At 43.3% G+C, this 23,164-nt stretch overlaps 1 protein-coding gene across 1 annotated transcript; it reads left to right on the forward strand.

Moving 5' to 3' along the window:
* The first annotated feature begins 2,193 nt into the window (after nucleotides 1-2,193).
* smad6b (SMAD family member 6b) lies at nucleotides 2,194-23,150 on the forward strand. Its single transcript, XM_005730056.1, has 4 exons — nucleotides 2,194-3,725; nucleotides 6,627-6,683; nucleotides 8,568-8,645; nucleotides 22,433-23,150. Exons 1-4 carry the CDS (start codon nucleotides 2,936-2,938, stop codon nucleotides 22,972-22,974), a joined length of 1,467 nt encoding a protein of 488 aa, XP_005730113.1. The 5' UTR covers nucleotides 2,194-2,935; the 3' UTR covers nucleotides 22,975-23,150.
* The last annotated feature ends 14 nt before the right edge of the window (nucleotides 23,151-23,164 follow it).

A 23,164-nucleotide genomic window follows, 5' to 3' on the forward strand; every position in this document is an offset into this window, starting at 1 on the left:
ACTTCAGTCAAAAATGGGTAGTAGGGTAAGTAGTTGGTACAACTCTACATTGAAACAGGAAATCCATGTCATTTGCAGCCTGTCTTGACAAGACAAGAAACTTGAGATTAGGAGGTGCCAGAACCGCGGAGAGGTCAGTGCGTAAGGGTTCACCTGTTGTGTCTCCAGCCAATGTGAAGGCCACTACCTCTACACGTGTAGTTTCTGTTTACTAAAACAAGCTGCTATAGGAGCTTTGCAAGTTCTAAAAAGCAGGAAGGGTTTTCTAAAATAACTACGAAAACATATTAGTGCGTGTTGCTTCACTAGTACATAAATAGCAGGGGTTTCTGAAACTGACATCCAAGCACCCACAGTATGGTATTGCAGTCCCATTTCCCCAACTGATACCAGTGTAGAGTTCAAATGCTTAGTTAAAATATTGCAAAAGTGTTGCTATACTGTTTAGAAATTACACCATTTTACACAGTTTCAGAAGACCGCCAAAAGTAGCTGGACAATTTACCTACAAGCAGTTTCATAGACAGGTGAGGCCTGCACCCTCATTCTATGACACATTAAGCAGATAAAAAGATCTGCAGTTGATTCCAAGTGCTGAAACTGGATTTGGTAGCTTTTCACTGAAATTCTCAATATGAGGCCCAAAGAGATGCCAATGCAAGATAATGAGCCCTGAAAACTGAAATAAGATTATCAGCGACTCAGAAAAAATTCTAGGAGTATCCAAATCAACAAGGTGGGTAAGGTATTCAAAAGAAAGTATGCAGTGCCCATCTCGGCTACACCGAAACCCTGTTGCTGTGTCCATGTTCTTGATTAAGGAAAACAACTTCATAACATCTAACACATCTAAGGTGAGAACACTCTTGAGGAGGTGAGAGTATCACTGTCAAAGTCTACAATCAAGAAACAACTTCATAAATGGATATCCAGAGTTTTTACACCAAGGTGTAAACCACTGGTTACACTAAAGATCAAGAAGACTGGGTCAGAAAGTCAGAAAACAACCCAAACCATACTGCAAATGCAACCCAAGAGTTTCTTGAGGCAAAGAAATGGGATACTCTTCAATGGCCAATTCAGTCACCTGGTCTTTGTCATTTACTGGGGACAAAACTGAATGCATAAAGACCCACAATCAAGTCCTGGCAGAGCATCTCAAGACATGACACACAGTGTTTGGTGAGGTCCGTGGGTTCTAGACTTCAGGCATACTTAAAGACCAAAAATATCCTAAAGTTGTGTTGATCTGAACACAACGCAGCCAGAAAACCAGCTACATGGCCCTGAGCCCAATATAATGTGTAATTTCTATATGTAATAATGTTTCTAACTTAACACAATTCTTACATATTTAAATACTTAAACTACTAGTTTAAATTTGGAGCGTTTTGGTGCTTTGAATCAAAGCTAAAACTTCATCATGTGTGAATTTACTGTGATCAGCACTGCATTTATTCCCACCCAGCAAGGCAATGCATGTGATGTCATCACAAAACTGCAGAAAAACTGTATTTTCAGTAAGAAAAAATTCCTAATGAGGTCAATGGGTCAAAGATTAGATCTAATGCAAAATCGTCCTATCTGTCATCCTATGTAAATGCAATTGCAGGCTTTCCATGTTCTTGTAGTTTTATTATTTACTCATGTCTGTTTAGGTGAGGACAGACTGAAAGATGAGTGTCAGCATCATTATTTTTGTCTTATTTCTTTTATGCTATGTTGATGCTTTGTCTTCACTCTTCATAATCTCATAAACTTTATTAGATTATTGTCTAAAAATTTCTAGTTAAATTCCATGTTTGTGGCTCAATAAAAAAAATGAAGTAGAAAACAAAATAAACAATGAAAATAATCAGACTTTTCAGGGGAGAAATAAAAAGCACATATTGGTGCATATGAGTTTCTCAATTGTTTGTTTTTGCTTTCTGTAAAAACTTTACATACTAAGTGCAGTGGGTGTGAATAAGTTTTTGTAACTTTAACTTAAAAAGAGAGATGGGTGTTTCGCCTTTAAGAGTTAAGAAACTTGAAACCTTGTTTGCGCAACAATCAGTGCAGCTCAGCCGCCAAAGTGTCTAGACTAGCACATGATGGTAGTCAGCCAATGGCTCCACCGCTCTCCTCGGGGGCCCCGTGTATGTGTGTGCGTGAGTGTGTGTGTGAGGAAGAGAGAGGAGGGGGGCAGAAAGAAAAAGAGCGAGAAACGGAGAAAGAACGGGATCTGGGCTGCAGTTTGGTTTAGATCTGAGCAGAGAAGCAGGAGCTCTACTCAGCCCCGGATCGATCGGCTTCGTAAAGCTCATTTCAGCACGCATGGACGTTTTGTTTGGATTTTAAAAAGAGAAGAAGTGCACTGACATCTCGAGAAGAGGGCAAGGATCCTGACTTTGCGCTGCATTTTCTTTGGATTAAAACGCATCGAAGTACCTCATGCTCTACGTGCCGGTGTAGAAAGTAGAACTGGGGTCGCTAAAAGTCGGGAACTGTTTGAGGCAGCGAGTTGTCGTCTTGCTTTGGAGGCTGTTGGCTTTGGATTATATTATAGAGTATATCACTATATGTTTTCATGTGTTCAGATTATTTTTTTATTTGCTTGTAAGAAAAAAAAGGCTGTAAACAGTCCATTCCACAGCGATCCAGGAGAATAAGTCACAGTTTCATAGCTTGTTTATTTACAGTATAATCGGCTGAATTCATGCCTTTTGATCGGAATGCTGCAGTGCATTTGTTGCTCGGTTTTGCTGTTGTAGATGCAACAAAATCTCCTTAATGTTGCGGTTTTGCCACCAATGCTCGTCACTTGGCTGTGCATGCACTGCACGGCATTTCACCGTCATTAATGTTTTGCAACGACCGGAGAAGTGTCTTTAATATTAGGATATCCGTACAAGAGTAATAATAAAAAAATCCTTATAGATTTTCAAGTTGTCGTATGTTCAGGACGAAACGCTCAGGTCTTGTGCGGCGACTGTGGAGAAGCCGTTTGATCCCAGATAAAGAAGGGGAAGATGGAATTGGCAAAACTGGTGAGGGCTGTAGGGACGATCTGTTCAGCTACAACCCAGAGAAAATTCCCAAAACGGAGTTCAGACCGATGACCCCTAGCGGGTCTCTTGTCTTGGACATAGGGGGGGTGTGCCCCGTGGAGAGCAGCGACTTGAGGGTCACATCGGACCAGGATGGGGGTGCCGCGTGTGCCCAGGAGCAGGGCAGCCCCCGCTCGCTACAGGACAGCGAATGCAGGACGGTGACGTGCTGCTTATTTAAAGACCGGGACCACTCCGAGCTTAGGGGTGCAGAGACGGCTCAGGGCACCAGGGGTCCGGGGTCGTGTCACTTCGGGCTGAGGAACCTTGGACCAGGAGAGAGCGACTCTCCGGAGGCGCAGGAGGCGATGCCACGCACGGTATTAGAGCAAGAACTGAAATCAGCCACATACGCTCTTTTAAAACGGCTCAAGGAAAAAGCGCTGGATACCTTACTAGAAGCGGTGGAGTCCAGAGGAGGGATGCCGAGCGACTGTGTTATGGTTTCACGGACAGAGCTGAGATTCGGCGGCCATGTGGCATCCCCTCAGCTGCTTGTGTGTAAACTGTACCGCTGGTCTGACCTCCAGCACTCTGCCCAGCTCAAACCGCTCTGTGAGTGTAGGAGCTTTGGGGCCCCGGACAGTCCAACAGTATGCTGCAACCCCTATCACTACAGTCGACTCTGTGGGCCAGGTAAAAGAGTCTGCCACACAAACTGCATGCATGTTGTACCACAAAGGCCTGCAATAGCTTAAATGACAACAAAGCACTAAGCATTTGGGCATCTGCACTTGTTTTGCATGAAAACGTTCCTCAAAGTTGTCTCTGTATTTTCACTTTGACACACCTTTACTGCACAATATTGCGTCTTTTCTTTAATTGCAACAATTTCATTTAACTTTCAAACATTTTCCATTTGATTTAAAGGCAGATCGTGTTAGAGTTACAAGCAGAAACCAGCATTATTTAGGGGTGGGCATTAAAGGGCCTTGGAAATTTTTCTGTCACACTGCCTTATTTGTCCTGTTGTTTGGCTTGGTTTCATACCCTGTGATAGAGAAAGGTTGGCCATTTGATTAAACAGTTAATGATTACCAAAGCCATCTTTACTGCAAGGTGAGCAATAATAATAAGTGCGAGCAAAGGGACATGCACGAAGATTTGACAAAGCATAAATGTGGGGCAGATTACTTAGATGATACCTTGGGTAATTTTATTATATTTGTGCAGAGCGTGTGTTGAAAACACGCCAGGATCTGCACAAATTTTTCAGCGGTTTATTGTGCCTGTCAGTTTTGACCCAGAATGTCAAATTTGAACAGCTCTGTTGTTGCAGAGCTCACTTCAGTGGCCTGTGACATCAAGTTTCCAATAAAGGGGAGTTTGTTTGTTTGTTCCACTGTCCATGTATACAGTACTGTGTGTACTGTGTAGTGTGTCTGAGCAAGTCGGTGCCTTCAGAGTGACTGCCAGTACCTCTGTTTTGACTTTTTGTGTATGACATGTATGTGGCTGTTTAGAGTTACTCAGAGGTACAGCCTCGCTGCTGTATGTCACTTTAAGTGGCGTGTGCTGGAGATTAAGCTTTATTTCCACAATCAATCAGCTATCTATGGCAGAACCTCCCTGACCTCTATTAAACGCATTAGATTTTGGCAGTGGACGGGGTCTACGATTTGAAAAACCTTAAACGCAGGACCACTCGACCCCGCTGACCCAGTGACAACGCCTGGTATCATGTGTAAAGATGCAAGCGTTAGTATTTCTGTCCCTTCACTGGCACAGGAGGAGGATTTTCCATAACATCCATGTTTACTAGAGCCAGCTGGCTGTGACAAGCACTTCAAAGTCACAAGTTTAACAATATCAGAATTCATATTGAGCAAATGGGGGAAACTGATGTGGATTTTGGCTCTGGTGTCCTAACACGCTGTCCAAATCAATCAGAACCAATATATGTAACCTCAAGTTTGCTGACAAACCTTGCTGTTTATTGGTTTGAAAAAGATCAGTTTGATAGACAAGAGTGTGATATTTGTTCCATCTGCTGAACAGTGAGCCTGTGCTGTGGGATTTTTCTTCTTTCTTATTTTTTTGCCCCCACTGAAACTACCAAGATGAATTATAAGAAGAGGGAAAGAGGCACATACCCCAAATTGGGACTAAGGCTTGTAGTAGACATAGCTCACATGCGCTCATGCGTGGCCCAATAGAGCTGGTATTTCTTTCACACTATTCACAAGGGGGGGGGGGGCTTTGAATCAAGACCTTAATCACTGGGTTTTGACAGTGTTTGTAGACGGGAATGTAAAAAACAGGGTTTTTACAGGAATGAAACTCAGTAAAACAAACAGGTTTTAGTGTAAAAGAAGTCAGCCCTTTTGTAAAAACTAAGCTAAAAACATAACTGTAGCTCAGCCTACTTAAGATTTATCTAAAACTATAATACTGTTCAAAGTTTAACACACGGGATTTTAAGGAATAAAACTTTATAAAATGTGAAGCAGTGAGCTGAGATTGAAGTGGACAAAAAACTTTTCCCTTTTATTTCGCCAGGCATTATACTTTTCGAATGAGATCAGTTTCAAGTTGCGCTTTAAAAGCCCTTTTGTCCTGAGGAGGTCCCCTCATGCTATTTAGGTGAAGGAGTGGTGATAATATACAGTTTGCATACTACTGGCGCCAGACTGACTAGCTGTGTATCTGAGTGACTGAGTTCAGATCCTGGCAATTACTGCCGCCACTCTTAAAGGACCCACTGCTATTATGCTTTTCTCCTTCCCATTTTCCCTGTAGGCGAGGTCACTGTGTGCTCGCAAAGTTTTCTTTCCTTTGTGCTTTCCTTCTTCTTGTGCAAGTTACTTTCTTCGTTTCACCTTTTTATTGGAAAAAGAAAAAAGTCAAGGCGTTGAACAGAATTAAGTTAAAAAGAGATTTACTCGTATTTATTAAAACATTAACTAAAAGTTAGGGTTAGTCTGTGGTCATATTAAAGACTGCTCAGCTTTAATAATATCTCCTCAAGTAACAGAGACAAATGAAGGAAGTGTTTCGCATTGGTTTATTAGCTTTTTAACTAGCGTTTGAAGAAAATGAATTTATTTCGTAGCGCAGACACAGAGCTGTAAGAGTCAAGGTGCAATCTGCCGTTTCCTCTGAAATGTTGTGTGTTGAAGCTTCTCTTGTGGCTTGACTTGAGCTATGTATGTGAGCTATGTTTCTTGCTTTTACTGAAAACAAAAAGCGCAGCATGACTTCACACAGAATATAACGTCTGGATAGATCTTTGATACTAGAACATTATCTAAATACTAGATCATTATATGTGTATGCCTGTGTAAAGTATAGTCTACGCAAAACCTTACAGTTACCAGCCTCTAAACATTTTCACCAGCGTCAGAGGTTTTCTCCCCCTAAAACATCTTTCTTACATCAAATTAGTGCTTAAAATACAAATGCTGTGTCGCAAATGTTAGATCTTCTGAAACCTAGCTCCACAAGTCCATATTTTCTCACGACTGACTTAACCTTATGTTTTACCTTCCTTTTTTTTTCCCTTTATAAGGTTATTGACATTACTGTTTTGTGTTACAGAGTCACCCCCACCTCCTTATTCAAGGCTTTCCCCTAATGAAGAACACAAGCCACTGGGTGAGTGACAAACACAGTTGAACTCTGTTGCGCCTCAGTTCCTCATCTTCATCTGAATCCTGCTATTAGCACTTGCACTTTCTCTGTTTGGGAGTGCTGAAGAATCGTTATGACTGATGTCTAATGATTTTTGTATTAATAAAAATAATACGAATTAAAGACCTGTAAATTGGAAATAGCACAGTCAGTCGCTGTTTTAACAGGAAGAAGCACAAATAGAGTAATGCGGAGAATTGTAATGGCTGTAACAGGGCACCATGACTGGCAATTTACATGGTAGCTTTGAGATGAGACCTGTGCCAGCTTGTGGCATAATGTCAGCATACCAGCTAGAGCCAGGCAGATAGAGGTGTGGCCGGCCCATATAATTCAACCCTGCTCAGTGTGTATTTGCATGGGTTGTTTTTTTTATTTATTTTTTATTGATGATCAAGAATTGCTTCAAATTCCTTTGAATGAGTTGATTGAATTGAATGATATAATCGCATTGGCCTTATTTATTACGGTCATGTCAAAATGATTCAACCCATCTCTAATATTGCTGTTTTTGAATCACTTAACAAATCTTTAACGCCACTGAATTGGTTCAAAATGCAGTTAATCTTTTGGTAATTCAATTTTAACGCGCTCATAGTGTTTCATTAGCAGACACAAATATATCTATGTAGGTGCTTTAGCTCTCTTCCCTGCGAAGAGAAAGAATAAATTATTTCATTTTATTAAAGCAAGCAGTGGTTTAACAGAAGACTAACCTGAGGCTGTACGATGTTCGGTGTATGAAGGGCAACACATAGAAAATACAACATGGAGATGAGTCCCTCACTCAGTGCAGTGGACTTCCAAGGAATTAAAGCTTGAGTGTTTTTTTAAGTGTCTTTAAGTTTAAATCTGATTTGCAGTTTTAAATTTCATTTATAATACTGCATTCAGTGTCATAAGACCCTACGCCACGGCCTAACACAGAAATAACTATGTGTCATGGTGATGCAGGCCCCGTAGTAGTAATGCGCCATGTAAACACAGTCTATTGATTAGCACAGGGTTAATAACTGTTACACAAAGTGTACTAGGCTGTAATTGTATCCAGCTCACAATACTAATGCAACAGCTAGTACTCTTCCAGTGTTTACATGTGCTGTTTCGCCATTTTCACAGCTCGGACAAACTGTGTATAAACTTGATCAGTTTTAATGTCTTCTCTCTTACCTTCATTTCAGTTAAAGTAATTGTTGTTAAATATTTATTATCTCTGAGTGGCAGAACAGTGCAGACATACCAGCACACGAGTACAAATGCAAACAATGACATCGCCCACTGTGTCTTAGACTCCACGCTGGCCTATAAATCAAGCTCTGTGCGGGATTTAAAGAAAGCGGTGGCAGCATGAAAAACAAATATTAGTGAGCTGGAAGCATTTGCACATGAGATGCAGGATAAAATTCATAAAGAGAGTTGTCAGGAGATTGTGAGACTACCTTTAATGCTTATTGGAGGGCACAAAGGCCAAAGGATAATGTTACTAATCACTGACTTTGGGGTCTGACTAATTTCGGTCCTGAGCTTTTTACTGTTAATCTCAGCGCTGTCCTCAAAATCAGTCAAATATGCTGTAATACAGAGAAACTGACTGTCTACAAATGCAGGGTTTCTGCTGTAGTATTAGCTTATTAGCTAATTATGAACAAGATTTAAAAAGAAAGACTTCTCAGAATTCTTTTTTGTATTACTAAATGAATGTTTGAGCAATGCTGTTTGCAGCTGTACTGTATGTACTACTCAGAGACTACACCACTGAGTGTCTCTGGCTGATGATAAGTAAGAATATGGATTACTTGCCTGCGTTGTTAGTAGATCAGGGGTTGATTTCTGCCTTATTCCCCACAGATCTGTCAGACTCCACATTGTCTTACACTGAAACCGAGGCAGCCAGCTCACCAAACATCACACCAGGGGAATTTTCAGGTACGTGTTTTTGTTTTACCTACAGTGGACAAATGAGCAGTTTTGACATGTTTGTGTTTTTTTTTTACCAGTTTCCCAAATTGATTAGTAGAGTTAAAATGCATGAAGTGCCAGTGTGTAAATACTGGTGTGATGTTAAATACGGTTGCTGATTATGGGCGGTCAGAAGTTGTCTGGATGTTTGTGCATACATGGATTTAGGTTGTGATTTCAGCTATATTTCCTTCCTGACTTACTTCTTAATATATGTGTGAACTGCTGTTTGAAGTAGTGGCACATCAGCTCTCACTAGCACTTATTACCCTGAATGATTCTAACACTTTCTGTTAGATGAAGTGATCCGTGTGGTAAAGATCAATTATAAATAGATTAGGCGCTTTGCTTTCTTCCCCGAACTATATTTGAAATTGGTAGTTTGAGTAATAAAGATCATCATTTAGTTGTAAACAAGAGCGTCTTTCATGCTGATGCGTTTGCCTGTGGTTGCCCATGTTTTTTGCACAGTTGTCTGCGTCTGAATATATGAAGCTAAATGCATACACTTGCATTGGTAAACTGTAATATTTCCACTGTAATAAATCAGGGGAGCTTTGAGTGTGGCATCATCCTGTTTTTATGGCTTTGAAATGGTTAAATTGAGTCTAGCTGGAAAAAATGTGTCTGGAGTGTACTTTAACGACAATTCAGTGCTGTTCTCTGCACAAAATTGAGTGTGTGAGGGGGAGGTTTCATTTTGATGGTGTATTTTATTCTTTCTCATTAAGGACCATTTCAAACAGTCCAAGCTTTAAAGATAAAGGTTTCATTGTGAGCAGTGCAGCGGTTCAGTGGGGCGTGTGCATTGGCTTCAGAGCTGGCCTCCCCTCCTCTGTTTTTCTTTCAGAAATATTTGAGTGGGATCAAACTGTAATAAGATCCAAGCTTGCTCAGAAACACACACAAGCACACGTAGTTGTCCACATGCATGTGCACAGACACACAACCCTATCCAACCTCCAGCCTGGCTGTAAATGGGCTGCAGGGAGGGGTGGGTTCACGGAAATGGAGTTGCTCCTGTGAATGGGGCCACACCAAAGGAGGCGAGCAGAAACTGCCCTGTCCTCTGATGTGAAATGAAACTCTCCTTTCTCATGGCCCACAGTGAGCATGCCTCCCCCTTTCGTACTAGGGTCCTAGCCAGCATGCGCAGTGTCATGTGGACAGGGAGTCAGACCTCTGATTTTGGGGGCTTGCAGGGAATTGCATTTCCTGTTAAGGGGTCTGCCATGGCTCAGAGGCCAGGACACTGAGAAGTTGACATGGCTACCTGGCACTGAAGCATTCAGTCAGCGAAGGCCCCCTCCTCCCCAGCGCACAGGCTGTCACCACCTCAGCATGGCCTGGCGACACTCCCTGAGTCAACAAATGAGGGGCTTGTCAGAGCGCGCACCACAATTCCTCAGAGATTCTGGTGAGGGAGGATCTAGACATGCTAGGCTTTGGTTTCTTCCAACTGTTTTTGCAGGCCAGGCCAGATCATTCTGCAATGACTGTGATAAACTTTGCAAAATCAACTCAGGAAAGAGAATGACCAGGGCCCAGCAGAGAGTTTTTCTATACTAAGAGGTTTCAGATACAAAAGCATTTCCATGTAGAATAAACATCAGCATCTTGTCAACGATATAGAAACTCCATCGTGAATAAGCTCTATTTCATCGTAACACCACAAGCTTGAAGGCCTCCATATAAAGCCTGCATACAGTAGGTCTGATTTAACATAAAACCTGCAATGCATGTTGTCATGTTATCCTCTGTGTAACATGCTGCTGACCTGGAGATGACTTTCCTTGTGAATCCCCCGCCAGCTTAGGTAGAGAGAGTGTCTGTGTGTAACCAGAGTTGTGTGAGATCCAGACTCCACCCCTCATGCAGGAACAAGTAAACCTCTTAAAAGCAAGTCTGGGGGGCACTGGCTGGGTGGGGTGCAGTCAAATAGTCGACTAGAGTTTGCAGCCCTGGGCTACAGAAATACCCGCCGAGCATTCTTTTGCGTCACACAATGGCACAGAAACAGATCGGAACTGGTTGGTGTGGTAGATAAGCTTGTTCTGCCACTTTACAGAATATATTCAGATCAATTTGAATAGGTATACTCCTTCTACCTCAGATTATTTAGTGTTTGTAAAGATTCCATTAAACCAGTACGATCTATATCGTAAAGTTCCTGTTGCAGAGTTACAGTTACAGTTCAGATACATTCACCTGATCCCTTTGGTTAGTTTGTGCAGTTGTGCACTATGCTAAAATGTTTTTCAAAAGCTTCTCCATGTGCACAATGTTGTATTCAAGGTCAGTTTTATTTATATAGCACCAAATCACAGCAACAGTTGCCTCAAGGCACTTTATATTGTAAGGTAAAGACACTACAATGATACAGAAACAGGGAAAAGCCCAACAATCGTACGAACCCCCATATGAGCAAGCACTTTGGCGACAGCGGGAAGGAAAAACTCCCTTTCATCGGGAAGAAACCACCAGCAGAACTAGGCTCAGGGAGGGGCAGCCATCTGCAACAATCGGTTGGGAGTGAGGGGAGGAAGAATGTGTGTAATATTCATACCTCCTGATCCTATATGTGCACAGACATTTGTACTGTTTGCAGGATTTATTTAAAAGTGGCGATGATGTCAGTTCACATCATGACTGGGTCCAGCTTTTTAGTAGGTAATGTAGCTTAATGCTTTGTGAGTGTGTAGTGCTGCCTCTCACATTCTGCCTGCACATGCTTCCTCACTGCCTGGGCCTCGTTGTGTGGACATCGGTACACAGCCCTTTGATGCAGATCTCATTGCTTCCTGTATGACTGTCTGAGGGGGGGGTTTCTACGCATCGACTTTATTATGTCAGTCACATTGTCTCTGACATTGGGGGCTCTTTATGCTTGTCACTGCTTCATTATATTGCTGTTCTGAGCAGCCATAAATGTGAGATATTTTTGCACTGGTACTTATTTCAGTCACCAAGGATACATTTTTTTTTATTTTGACTGTTGGCTTTTTTGTGAGTAATTGTGACTACATGTAGTTATAACAGTATCTGTACTATTTTTGTACAAGGAGTGATGCAGAACTTTCCTTTGTTTGAGCCTGTTTTAAGACAATGGCTCCAGTCTGCCTATATTCATCAGCCACTGGAGGGGTGTCCTCAATTAAGCCACCGGGATTTATCCATGTAAGACAATTTATAAAGGGTCATGCTGCTCTGAGCCGACATCACTGGTGTGACTGGTTGGGCTCTCTCAGATTATAGTGGTTAAGTGACCAGATGACATGTGTAGTGAGAAGGGTCCTTTTTAAAAAATGATTTTTCTCTTTTCTTCCCCTTTGAGTGAAGGGAAGTAGGAGGAGGGAAGCAATGACTGAAAGTTGCTGCTGAAGGAAAGAGGGCATAAGCAAGTAGTCACGGTTCCCACACAATAATCATAGATTGCTCCTCTGTGTCTGCCAGCCTGTCTCTGGTGGAAAGACCAGTGCTGTCTAGATGTCTTGTCTGCAGACAATCGCTGTCTCAGGTCCACTCTGCTATTTCTTTCTGGCGGAACGAAGCAGTTGGTAGATAGATATCTTTTGTCTCACTGATATGAGGCAACAGATATCTATTTTGCATTCACATGTATAAGCTAAGCGCATTAAATTGTTCTTATCGGAGCTGGTTTCACGAGAAGGCGAGCGCTAAACATCAAACCAGTCACTCTGTCTGCGTCAGACAGTGGAAATGCGTGGAATAATTAGACAGTCTAATCAAGGCATGTGATGCATCTCTTGATTAGAGCAGATTAGACTGGACACATTCCTGTTGATCTGACTTCGAAGGCATGTGATTCCCCTTGTGCTAGGATCTAATTAAACAGAAATTAAATAAATTAAAAGGCATGTCTACTGTACCAGCCCGCTCTTATCAGAGGGTGTCGGAAACTGCCATTTTGTCAAAGCCGCTGGCATCCTTTGGTGTCTGTCTTGTGACACTCTGGGCTTATGGCAGTATTTAGACAAGTTTATTACTCCAATCTCATCATCGTATAAAATTCGCCAACTATGCAAAAAACCTAACCAAGTAGATTTGGTGCGTAAAGCGAGCCGGCGAGTAAAAACAAAGGGGCAAACAAAGTAAAAAGAGGTAATTAACAGGACACAAACCATTTTGTCCCCACTGTTAACTTTGAATTGGCTTTTTTTTCTCTCTCTAGCCTAATTGTAACCCCTAGTGCCATCATATAGGCTTATTGTTTTTGAATATAAATAACTGTCATCTTGCATCTCTATCATTTGCACACGCTGTATATAAGACATCTGGCCTTCTCGGTGTAGCAGCAGGACCCTGACAGAGGTATAGTCTGGCATATGGTCTGCTGCATCAGCATGTTAGCGATGTCCCCCTCCCTCATCGAGGCATGAGCCCCTTCCTCCATCCTAAAGACCCCAGACTGATACAGCTCCGGCTCATCTCCCCTTGCAGCCTGGCTCATGGCCTCAGGTTTCCACCGCAGCCCAGAGCCTTCCCAGCGCCTGGCCGCCCACACTCCCTCAGGAGCCCAAATGCTCCAGGATACGGGATGTGGAAATAATGTGACTCGAGTGCTTCCACCCTGCCTCCCGAAATCAGGTTTTGCGGATTGTTTATTTGAGGGGAAGGAGGCCTCATACAAACATCCTGTTTTAAAAAGCTGCCTGGGTTTTGTAGCACTGCAGGGCGGTGAATTGCCCCTTTGACAGTGGGGAGAGACTGAGGAATGTTGAAGAGAAGGCCAGCATCTCAGGGGACATGAGGGGGCTCTCCTCACCCGTTTGTCTTGTCCAGTTTGCAGAGTCCCATTTTAGGCTTGGGGGAGGTGGAGCAGGGTTATAGCTATACATCCTGAAGGGTCTGGTGCTCTATTCTCTGTGCAGCGGTGTAGGGCCTGTACCCACAGTCCTCGTCTCAAGTATCCGTTCCTGTCCTGGGAAGCTGGCTTCCGTTTCCCCTTACGTAACACTCATACACACAGAAAAAAAGAGCCATTGATAAGAGCGATAAGGCCATTTTTCATTTTCCCTTTCTCAGCATTGTTAGACCGTGGTGTGTCAGAAATTTGCTTTCAACTTTTTCTGGCTTGAGTCATGACAGCGAGGATTCTCAGTAGAGTCCAACAGACGTTTTTGCATTTCCAGAGGGGTCATTGTGCATATGATATTATTGTTTCTCTTATGTGCAAAAGAAACTGTTTTGGCAATTGTATACTAATGTTTCTACCTTTTTGTTTACAGCTTTTTGACCTTTTTGACCTTATTTGAGGCATTTAAAGGAAGACTTCAGTTTATAGGGAAGAAATCTTCCATGTGTAGGCTTACTGTGTTCTGCAGAAGAAATAGGAGTTTGAAGTAAGCACCTTTTTATTTTCTTCAGTTATCGCAGCAATTCAGAAATTAGTTTACTCTTTGTTGAGCTTTTGTTCAAATACTCATTTGTTTTGAGAGCTGATTTTCAGTTTGTATTACCAACACAGGCCCTAGATGCGGTGAGGTAATGTGACCTCTACGTGCAAAGTGAAAGCCCTGCTAATCTAAAGCAGTCCTTGGAGAGGCCTGAAACCCCTTACATGTCAACAGAAACTAGCCTGCTGAGCTTAGTATTTAACTGTCTCGGTTTGGCAAGCCAGTATGGTGCCATTGCTGCTGGGTGTTTGATTAACTTAACTAAAGGACTCCCAGATAAATCTATATCCTCGTACCTGACCGAGCCTCTAGGCTCACAGTGCTGTACTTGTCATTTGATTTACAGAGTGGACTGTGTTTCTTTTTAGGCCTTACCACACAGAAAGTACAGTCAGTAGAAATAACAGGAGGTTTGCTCGGTGTGCTATAATTTTCTTTTTTGCCCCATATTCTACCTTAGCAAATAAAGTGAGTGAGCTAATCTTGACATGTGCACAGGGAGGCCTGCCGTTGCCATCCTCACTCCCTTCACACTGCAGCGCAGCACCACTCTCCACCAATAGGGCCATTCATTCAGCTTGGGGCAAAGGGTTAGAGCAACAAATAAAGAGTGTGCAATGCCATTAAAAATGTATGGAATGCCCAACTGTTAGTTTAGCATTTTAGTGTGCCTCCCCTCAAAGCTGAGAGGGGGAACAATACTCCCATTCGAGCTGGGCTCCGTAAATGAGCTAGTCTTGCGTCCACAACTGGCATAGAGTAGCGAAGGAGGTGCCAGTTGTGGATGCTGTTTTTATTTTCTGACCATTTCACCCACAATTATAAATCCAGACACAGGCCAAGGCCGGCTATGATTTAGGCCAGCCTGTGGCCTGATTGCAAGCAAAAATAGATTTAACCCCCCCCCAGTCCTCCCCAGAGGAGCATTGACAGTTGTGCCTAAACCTATAGCCGTCAGTATTTTTAAAACTCAGAATAGCCAGCACATTCTTTGAGCTTTGAGAATGCTCTGTGGATTAACTGTAGGGGCCCATGTCAGTTGACATCTCTACACGAGACTCTTGCTGCTGGAGGGAAAAGATAGCTTATTGTGTATTGCTAAACAGTAAACTCCTAGTGCTTCAAGGAACTGGTTAATTTTCTCTCTGCATGTAAACTGAGATAGAGCGCTTGGATTTTTTCTTTTATTTGGCCTCTTTCCTTATCTTGAACATGGTCTACTGGAGTCTACTGGAGCTATATCTTCATTCCATTACCTTGTCTTAACATACGGCCAAGTATGATAGACATAATTTGGAGCCTTTCATCTTGTTCCTGAAAACTGATGCCGTTTTATATCTGACAAGAAAACCTTTATTGTTGAGTACAACTTGACAAAGTAGATTGTATTGTGAGATCAAGTTTTGCAAGTAGTAGTTGTTACAAGTTGTAAACAGGCTTATGTGAAAACTCTCATTTATTATGTTCCCCGGGGAAAACTGTATTTACTTTTGTCGTGTGTTTAACTTATCTTTTATTTGTGTGCATTTCTAAAGCCTTGGCGGTGTGGCTCAGTACGTGCAGTCAGCCTGTCGCATTTCAGGGTACGGTTTAGATTAGAAGTCTGGCTGTAGCTTCCCCCTCTTCCCCTCTCTGTGACTGCCAACACATAATTTACTTAATGAAATCCTGCCATTCCCTTTAGCTTCAAGATTTTTTGCAGATGTTGACAGGGAAGGACTTTGTGAATTATTGGAAATGTTCACTCCTGCATTTTTAATGAATGTCTTGCTTGTTGTGAACGGGCTGACTTATCGGAGATGAGGTCGGGTGGGGGTGGGGGGGCAGTTGTCTTTGTTTTGGGAGCCGGTGTCTGGATGCCCGCGGTGGAGCAGTGTGGGTTACACCCAAGCAAGTGTTGTGATTGAAACAGAAACTCTGGTGCCACATTATCCTGACAGAACACATTCTCCTCACAGACTCTGATCCACTGGGTCAATCAATAGAAAACCATTGTTTGAACGGCAAGCGTGTCCATCATAGCTGCTCCACCTCCCGGCCCGGTGGAAACCAAATACCTACCTTTCGACTTAAATTAGTCAGACTAACATAACTCGAAATAATAGAGCTCCTTGTTACTGCTCATTTGAAACCAGGCCTTCATCATAGCTTGATTCCATAGCCTAGCTAAAGTTGCTTTTCTCCCTCCGATATGGAATCTCGGTTTTCCCAGAAGAAAGTTTGTGCACGTTTCAAGCCACGCACCCGAAACTTTTTGACTTCACACGTGATGTCACTGCTGAGGATTAACCAAATGAAAGTCACCTTCTCACTGCTCCTCACCCCCCTCACTCCTAACCAGAGTAGGAAGTTAGGAGGCACAACGAGGGGGGGGGGTTCAGGAATGTGCAGGGTCTTCTCCACTCAGTCGCTCCAGCCTACTTGGCTCGAACCTCCCTCGCACACTAGCAAACAAACACATTCACACTTGTGCACACACAAACAAGACACACACGCAAAAAGATAGGTTGTATGGGGAGGTGAAAGAGCGCAGCCACCCAGCAGGATGTTGGCTGAGCGCTTTGCTTTCGATGCTCACTCGGACTCGGCTGGCCTTTGAGGCTGCCTGTAGATATGACATATTCGCAAATATCCCCCACAGTTTTTACAGAGCTTTTACGAACCCTGAAAGGCTCTTGAAGGCCTCACTTGGATCACCACCATCGCTTGTGCTCTATGTCTCTGACACATTGCAGAGCTTTGGAGGAAACTTGGAGGAAATGAGCAGCACATTTTCTTCCCTTGAAAAAAAAATGGAGCCTTTTTCTCTCAAACCAGCAGCCTCACTGACGCGCCCAGATGGCTCCTTCGTATTAGCCTCCTTAGCTTCCTACACCCACTGTTGTTTATTGATTTAATTTATGGATTCTGTTAGTTATCTGCTATCAAGGGTGCAGCACTTTTCCTCCCTCGTGGGGTCATCCCAAAACAGAAACAGTGGGAAAGTGAGGAGGAAGCGGATGACAATGTAAAGCATTCCCGTTGTGACCAGAAAGGTTTGGTGATTGGATTCAGTTTCCTGGGCTCCCACAGCATGTGTGTGTGTGTGTCCCCAGCATATATATCGCTGTGTCTATATCACTTGTTCTCTCTCAGCAGAGAAAGGCCAGACCTCAGGGAGAAAAATCCATAGACATGTAGGAGCAGCTCCAGTTAGCATATCTGTCTGATAAAGCCGACTTTGATGGCAGTGATAGCCCAGACGCCAGCCTAAATGTGGCCTGCTCCGGGGTTATAGTCAGCCTGTGGAAGCTATTGCCCACAGAATTAAAGCCATGAATTTGTTGTTTAGTTATAAAAGAAATCAGACAAATGTGTGGGGTGATGGGGCAGGAAAGCACAATAAGAAAGAATTGTAAATTTTCACACATGCACACACAGTCCTCAGTCCTTGCTTTCCACCACAAGTCTAGAGTCTATCAGTTCACCACTAGAGTCTAATAGCTGGAGGGGAATCTAATCCTTGGAACAGAATGAGAGCTTGCTCCTCTCCTCCCTTCAACTGTGCTGCATAAAAAGTCTGGCAACAGTGTTTTTCTTTTCCTGTTCAGCAAAGTTGCAGAGGAATGAGTGCATCTCTGCTAGCCGCTCCGGATTAGGACAGATAAAGTATAATGGGGGTGGCCCTGGAGCTTGGTGGGGAGATGTTAGCGCGGAGGGGAAGCTGTTGTTTGTCTGCCTGTCCCTGACACTCGGCCTCCCATTCATCTCACTCCAAGGCTGCGGAGCAGTGTTTACCCCAGGGCAGCTCTTTTCTGCTGCTCCCTCTGCCCTTTTTTTCTCTCCCTTCCCTTTTCATGCTGTCTTTAAAAGCATTACTGGATGATCATCAAGGATTGCCATTGAAACTTTCAAGCCCTCATTTTTGTGTACTTAACAGTAATTATCCAGACTCGCCCTGGAGTGCAGGGAACTCGTAGCAAGCAGGGTGATCTGCTCGCCCCCTGTTTTTTTTCCAGATGTAAATCTGTGGAAGAGGCTTGGGCAAATTATGTTTAACACAGGTGTACTTAAGGGCTTTTTCAATGGCATGTTTGTCTTCTGTTATAACATAATAAATATGTCATCCATGTTTGCTGTGTTTGCTTATCACCATCATAGTCACCTGCATTGTTACAACCACAGCGGCAGGTTTGGTTGCCTTTTAGCACATTTTGCTAATACTTTTGTATTTTTTCAGTTTGACTACTTCTCCCATTCTTTTCTCCATCACAAAGAAATAAAAACACATTTTGCTTGGACAACATGTAGCTGACACTTCACTTCTTTTTGCGTTCAAATGAGCATGCGTAACTTTTAGCCTCCTAACTTCAAAAGAACTGATATAAGTCCGTGTTTATTGACAGATCTGATGCCCTGCATTTGACACTCGGAATTTGTCCAATCAGAGAGGCCACAGGGAAACAGAAAAATCAACATTTTCCTCATCGTCTCCATGGAGATCACATCTTGTTATGGAAATCAAACACACTGAATTCTGGCTGTGGGAGTAGCAGTTCTTAGATAGCGCTGTTTACTGTGTGTCACTGTACCTCTAAGTGAAGTATATGTGGATACAGGTGTCCTCAGCTACACTTAATTCCCTAAAATGTGATAGTTGGTTTGCTACATTTCAAATCTGTTTGCCTAAAGGAAAACCAAACACAGCCTGTTCTTATCATATTTCTACAACACCAGACTAGATGCTTTATTCCACATACTGTGTTTCCTGTTGGCCATGGAAACGTTTAGAGATCAAATACCACAGATTTATGGATCTCTACTTTTTTTTTGATGTGAGCCTGGTTATGTAAGACTTTAAAATTGATCAGCTCCATCATATGCTTAGCTCATTGCCTCTGGCTGCAGGAACAGGAAGTGTGGCGTCCATGCTGTTTCGGCATCTATTGACTCTGAGACTGACACTAAGAGGAGAGGCTTTTGAGAATAAAATAACAATAATAACATGAGCTACTATTCTAATGGGTAAACGGAGCTGTTAAAAGGTGGCAGGGTTAAATGGATGCAGAGCACTTGTAATTGCTCCCAGCCATCATGGCTCCACCCAGAGCAGAACCTCATGCAGGCCAACATGGAGCCTGAGAGAGTTGGGTGTCCATGCTGTGGCTAAAGGGGAGGGAGGCACAACCATTCATTTCACCTCCACTGAACTGCCTCTCTGATGTCTGAATTTTTAAGGTTTGGTCTGAGTCTTGGTCTGGCATGTATCTACATAATTTTATGACCAGATACTACTAATTAAGTCCTCCTTCTTACTCTTATATCAGTTTTGTAGAAAAACATTTGCAGAAGATCCAAACATGTAAATCTGAAAATGCCATCTTGACATTGTAGCATGTTTTGAGGAAAATGGAGCTTTGTAAAAATGTCATGACACTCAATAAATCACACGGGTGTGATAGAACAGGCTAGTAGTGTTTCTGCACAAGAAAAGCACCATAAAATTTAATCAGGTTATGGCAGACGTGCTCGTTTATCCGTAACAAGCAAATTTAGGACAAAAACATAAGCATGTATGCTGTTTTTTCTCCCCTAGTCCAAACAGGCACGTGTGCAAAAGCACACGTAGACACTAAACACAACAGAGCAACAGGAAAAAGCACAGCTCTTTCTGTGCTTGCTGTCTTCCGTCAGGCTCAAGCTTAGCATTAAATACATTTTTAACCTTTGTCCTGCTTATTCCTCTTCCTGGTCCTCATAGTCCAACTGACTATCTTTGCACCACGCTATGTGCGAAAACTAGATATCATTGACCAGATTGTTTTTGCTTTGTTCTTTCCATCCAAAGAGAAGGAGACAGTAGCCATTTGGTCTTTCGTGTTTCTGTGCACAGTTTCAAAGTGAGTTTACCTTGATGTCTGGGTTCCATTCGATTTGAGACAATGGACGGCCGTAAACTAGTTGGAGCTGAGTTCTTTGTGTGGCCGAGCGGTGCTGCAGTAAAAGTTGAGCTCAGAGTGGAGGAGCTGGAGTGTGGAATTTACTAATGGCACATGCATGTTGGGGCCCCTGAAGAGAGGGGGTCATTTAAGCCATCAGTGTGTGCGCAAACACACAGAGAGCCTGTCTGCAGCTTCCCCCCACCTCCACACTTCCCCACTCACTCGCTCTTTTCTTCCCCCTCCATAACACAGAGAGCCTCGAACCAGCAGGCGTTTTCTCTGTGCAAGTCTGGTCAACGTTTTTGCTAATCTTTGTATAAACTTTACTAGTATGGGTCACTCAGCAGAAAGATTTAGTTGGGTGGGAGGTGAACAAGGCATTTTGTTGCGGTGTGGATCTGTGATGCTCCACCTTAAAGGCGTTTGTTAATGGGGCGGGCGGTCATTAAGCCCTGAGAGCAGAGAGACTGAAAGGAATGGGGCCACAGGCCCAGGCTTTAAATCCTCTGTGCCAATAGACTCTCTGAAGCAAAATAATGGCATCACTCTGTGTGTGAGTTAATGGGAGCTGATAGCATGAAGGCTGGGGGGTCAGCGGGTCACGGGCTTGTGCTAAGTTGTCAGGGAGCTGAATGCCGTCCCTGGGCCCACAGCAGGGGAAGAGCTGGCTGGAGGGGGAGGGGGACCCCCTGCCTGGCCCTCTACCGTCACCCCCACTCTTCTGGAATGTGAGGAAGACGAGGGAAGAGGAGAAAGAGGCTCCTTAAAACCACGGTTATGGTTGACACATTGGTCATTGCTTGCACATACTGTGACGTCAGGACAGATGTAAAAATGTTCATACATGTGCTTGAGGCGCACTTGGCTCGCTGCAATCTTGTCCTACACTTCAGACACACTGCTGCTTTATGAAAATAGAAATGAGTATGTCAACACTGATCAGAGAGGTTAGCTTTCTGCAGAAAGTCTTATCTTCTCCAGCTGTTGCAGCAGTCTAAAACCACATTGATTATGTTGCATGACAACTATGATGTCACCCTGTCATTGTTTTAACTGCAGCTTGAAGTGCACCAGACTTGATTCAGTCTAGATTTTTTCCCCCGAGTCTCATCTTTTTCAAGCTGTTGCAGCATCTTGTTCTCTGTAATCTGGAAATCTCTAAACTCCTCGACTGATATATCATTGAAATGGAAGTAAAGCACAGTTGGGTGCTCAACCCAGCCGCGTCCGCCAGGTTACAAAAATCGCGTGGGCAGGACAAGCCAAAACAGCACCAAAGACCAGCATCTGCGCTGTTGTTTGTGAGGGCGACAACTGCAACCATAAACCAGGTGTTACTCTCTGCCGTCACATAACGGCTGTATATATGTAGAGAGGGACCTGCACACAGATTCATGCCTCAAGCTCAGCCACAGCTTGTGACAAAAATGCTTACAACAAAAAATAAAGTTATAATCAGAATGAAACCAAAGTGCATGGCACTAATAACGTCACCTTTGACTCGTTTTAGCTATGACAAAGAGAACAGTAAGTCTCCAGGATGTGAAAAACTTGGAACTGTTTGTCTTCCATTCTTTTTCTTTCTCATCCATCGAGCCCTGTCCTCTCCTTGTACCACAGATTTTATGAGTAATATAAATGTAAGACAGCTTTGAGCAGCTTCTGAAAGTAGTCAGCAGTGTGTGTGAGTGAGTATGTGTGTTTCTCTTCGGTATGGTGAAGATCGAAGTCTACCTTGGGAGCAGTAATTCACTTTGGAGTGCTGAGGTCTGTCACTGAAAAGATTTCACAGACTGCAGCCATGAAAACTGAATTAAGAAGCTGATTTAGTGGACGGAGATGTTTAGTCTTAAGATGCCAGGTTTGCTTCCATTGCTAAAAAGAAATTTTAAAAAGTTATTAAAATGTGCAAAACATTTTTTCTACGTTATAACCGTGTCCTCTATTCCACTCTCTAGATATTATAGTTTTAAGGCGTTCAGAGGGGAACACTTGAGTGTAATCTGGATTTCATTTAAGTAAACAGAATTTGTTTTGGAAGTTCATGTGTGACCAGCAGCTCTGTAGTGTGGTCAGTGTTTAATCCCTACAGTGCCCTCTTGAGGTAGACGGTGGAAGTGCAGGTCTTCGGCTGCACTGACCTCGCTACACCCTCCACCCCCAGGATATGTATAGTTGCGGTGGTGTGTGTGTGTTTGTGTGTATGTGTGTGTGTGTTGGACAGAAGTCCAAGCAGCGGTATTTATACAAGGCTTAAATTTCAATACAGTGCCTGCTTCAGTATTTATAGTGTGGCCATCTGCTCTGAACAATAAAAAGGGATAGTTAATCCCTTAAAACTCAACCCATCCTTTTTATTAGCCCTGTTTACATTTGTTTATGTTTTGTGTAATGGACATTTCTCTGTCTCTTCTAGATGCCAGTATGTCACCTGATGCCCCTAAGCAGAGCCACTGGTGTAATGTGGCATACTGGGAGCACCGGACACGTGTGGGTCGCCTCTACACAGTGTATGAGCACTCCGTCAGCATCTTCTATGATCTACCTCAGGGCACCGGCTTCTGCCTGGGCCAGCTCAACCTGGAACATCGCAGCAGCACTGTTCAGCGTACAAGAGGCAAAATTGGCTACGGCATACTCCTCAGCAAAGAGCCTGATGGCGTTTGGGCGTATAACCGCAGCGAGCACCCTATATTTGTCAACTCCCCAACTCTGGATGTGCCCAACAGCAGAACTCTGGTGGTGCGGAAGGTGATGCCAGGCTACTCCATCAAGGTGTTTGACTATGAGCGCTCGTTCCTTCTGAGGCACACGACAGAGGCTGACCTCCTGGATGGACCCTATGACCCTAACAGTGTGCGCATCAGCTTTGCTAAGGGCTGGGGCCCCTGCTACTCAAGACAGTTCATCACCTCCTGCCCCTGCTGGCTGGAGATCCTCCTCAACAACCACAGATAACACAGATGGACCCCACAAACTATCCCAAATATCATCTACCTAGATTTAATATAAAGTTTTATATATTATATGAAATATATATTATACTTGTAAATACGGAGTCATTTTTACAATGTAACTATTTATGTATGGTGCAATGTGTATATGGACAAGTGGAAAAAAACGGAAAATGCACTTTGGCATATATATA

Source organism: Pundamilia nyererei, unplaced genomic scaffold, assembly GCF_000239375.1.
Source record: "Pundamilia nyererei isolate P.nyererei 1_Seehausen unplaced genomic scaffold, PunNye1.0 scaffold00035, whole genome shotgun sequence".
NCBI lineage: Eukaryota > Metazoa > Chordata > Actinopteri > Cichliformes > Cichlidae > Pundamilia > Pundamilia nyererei.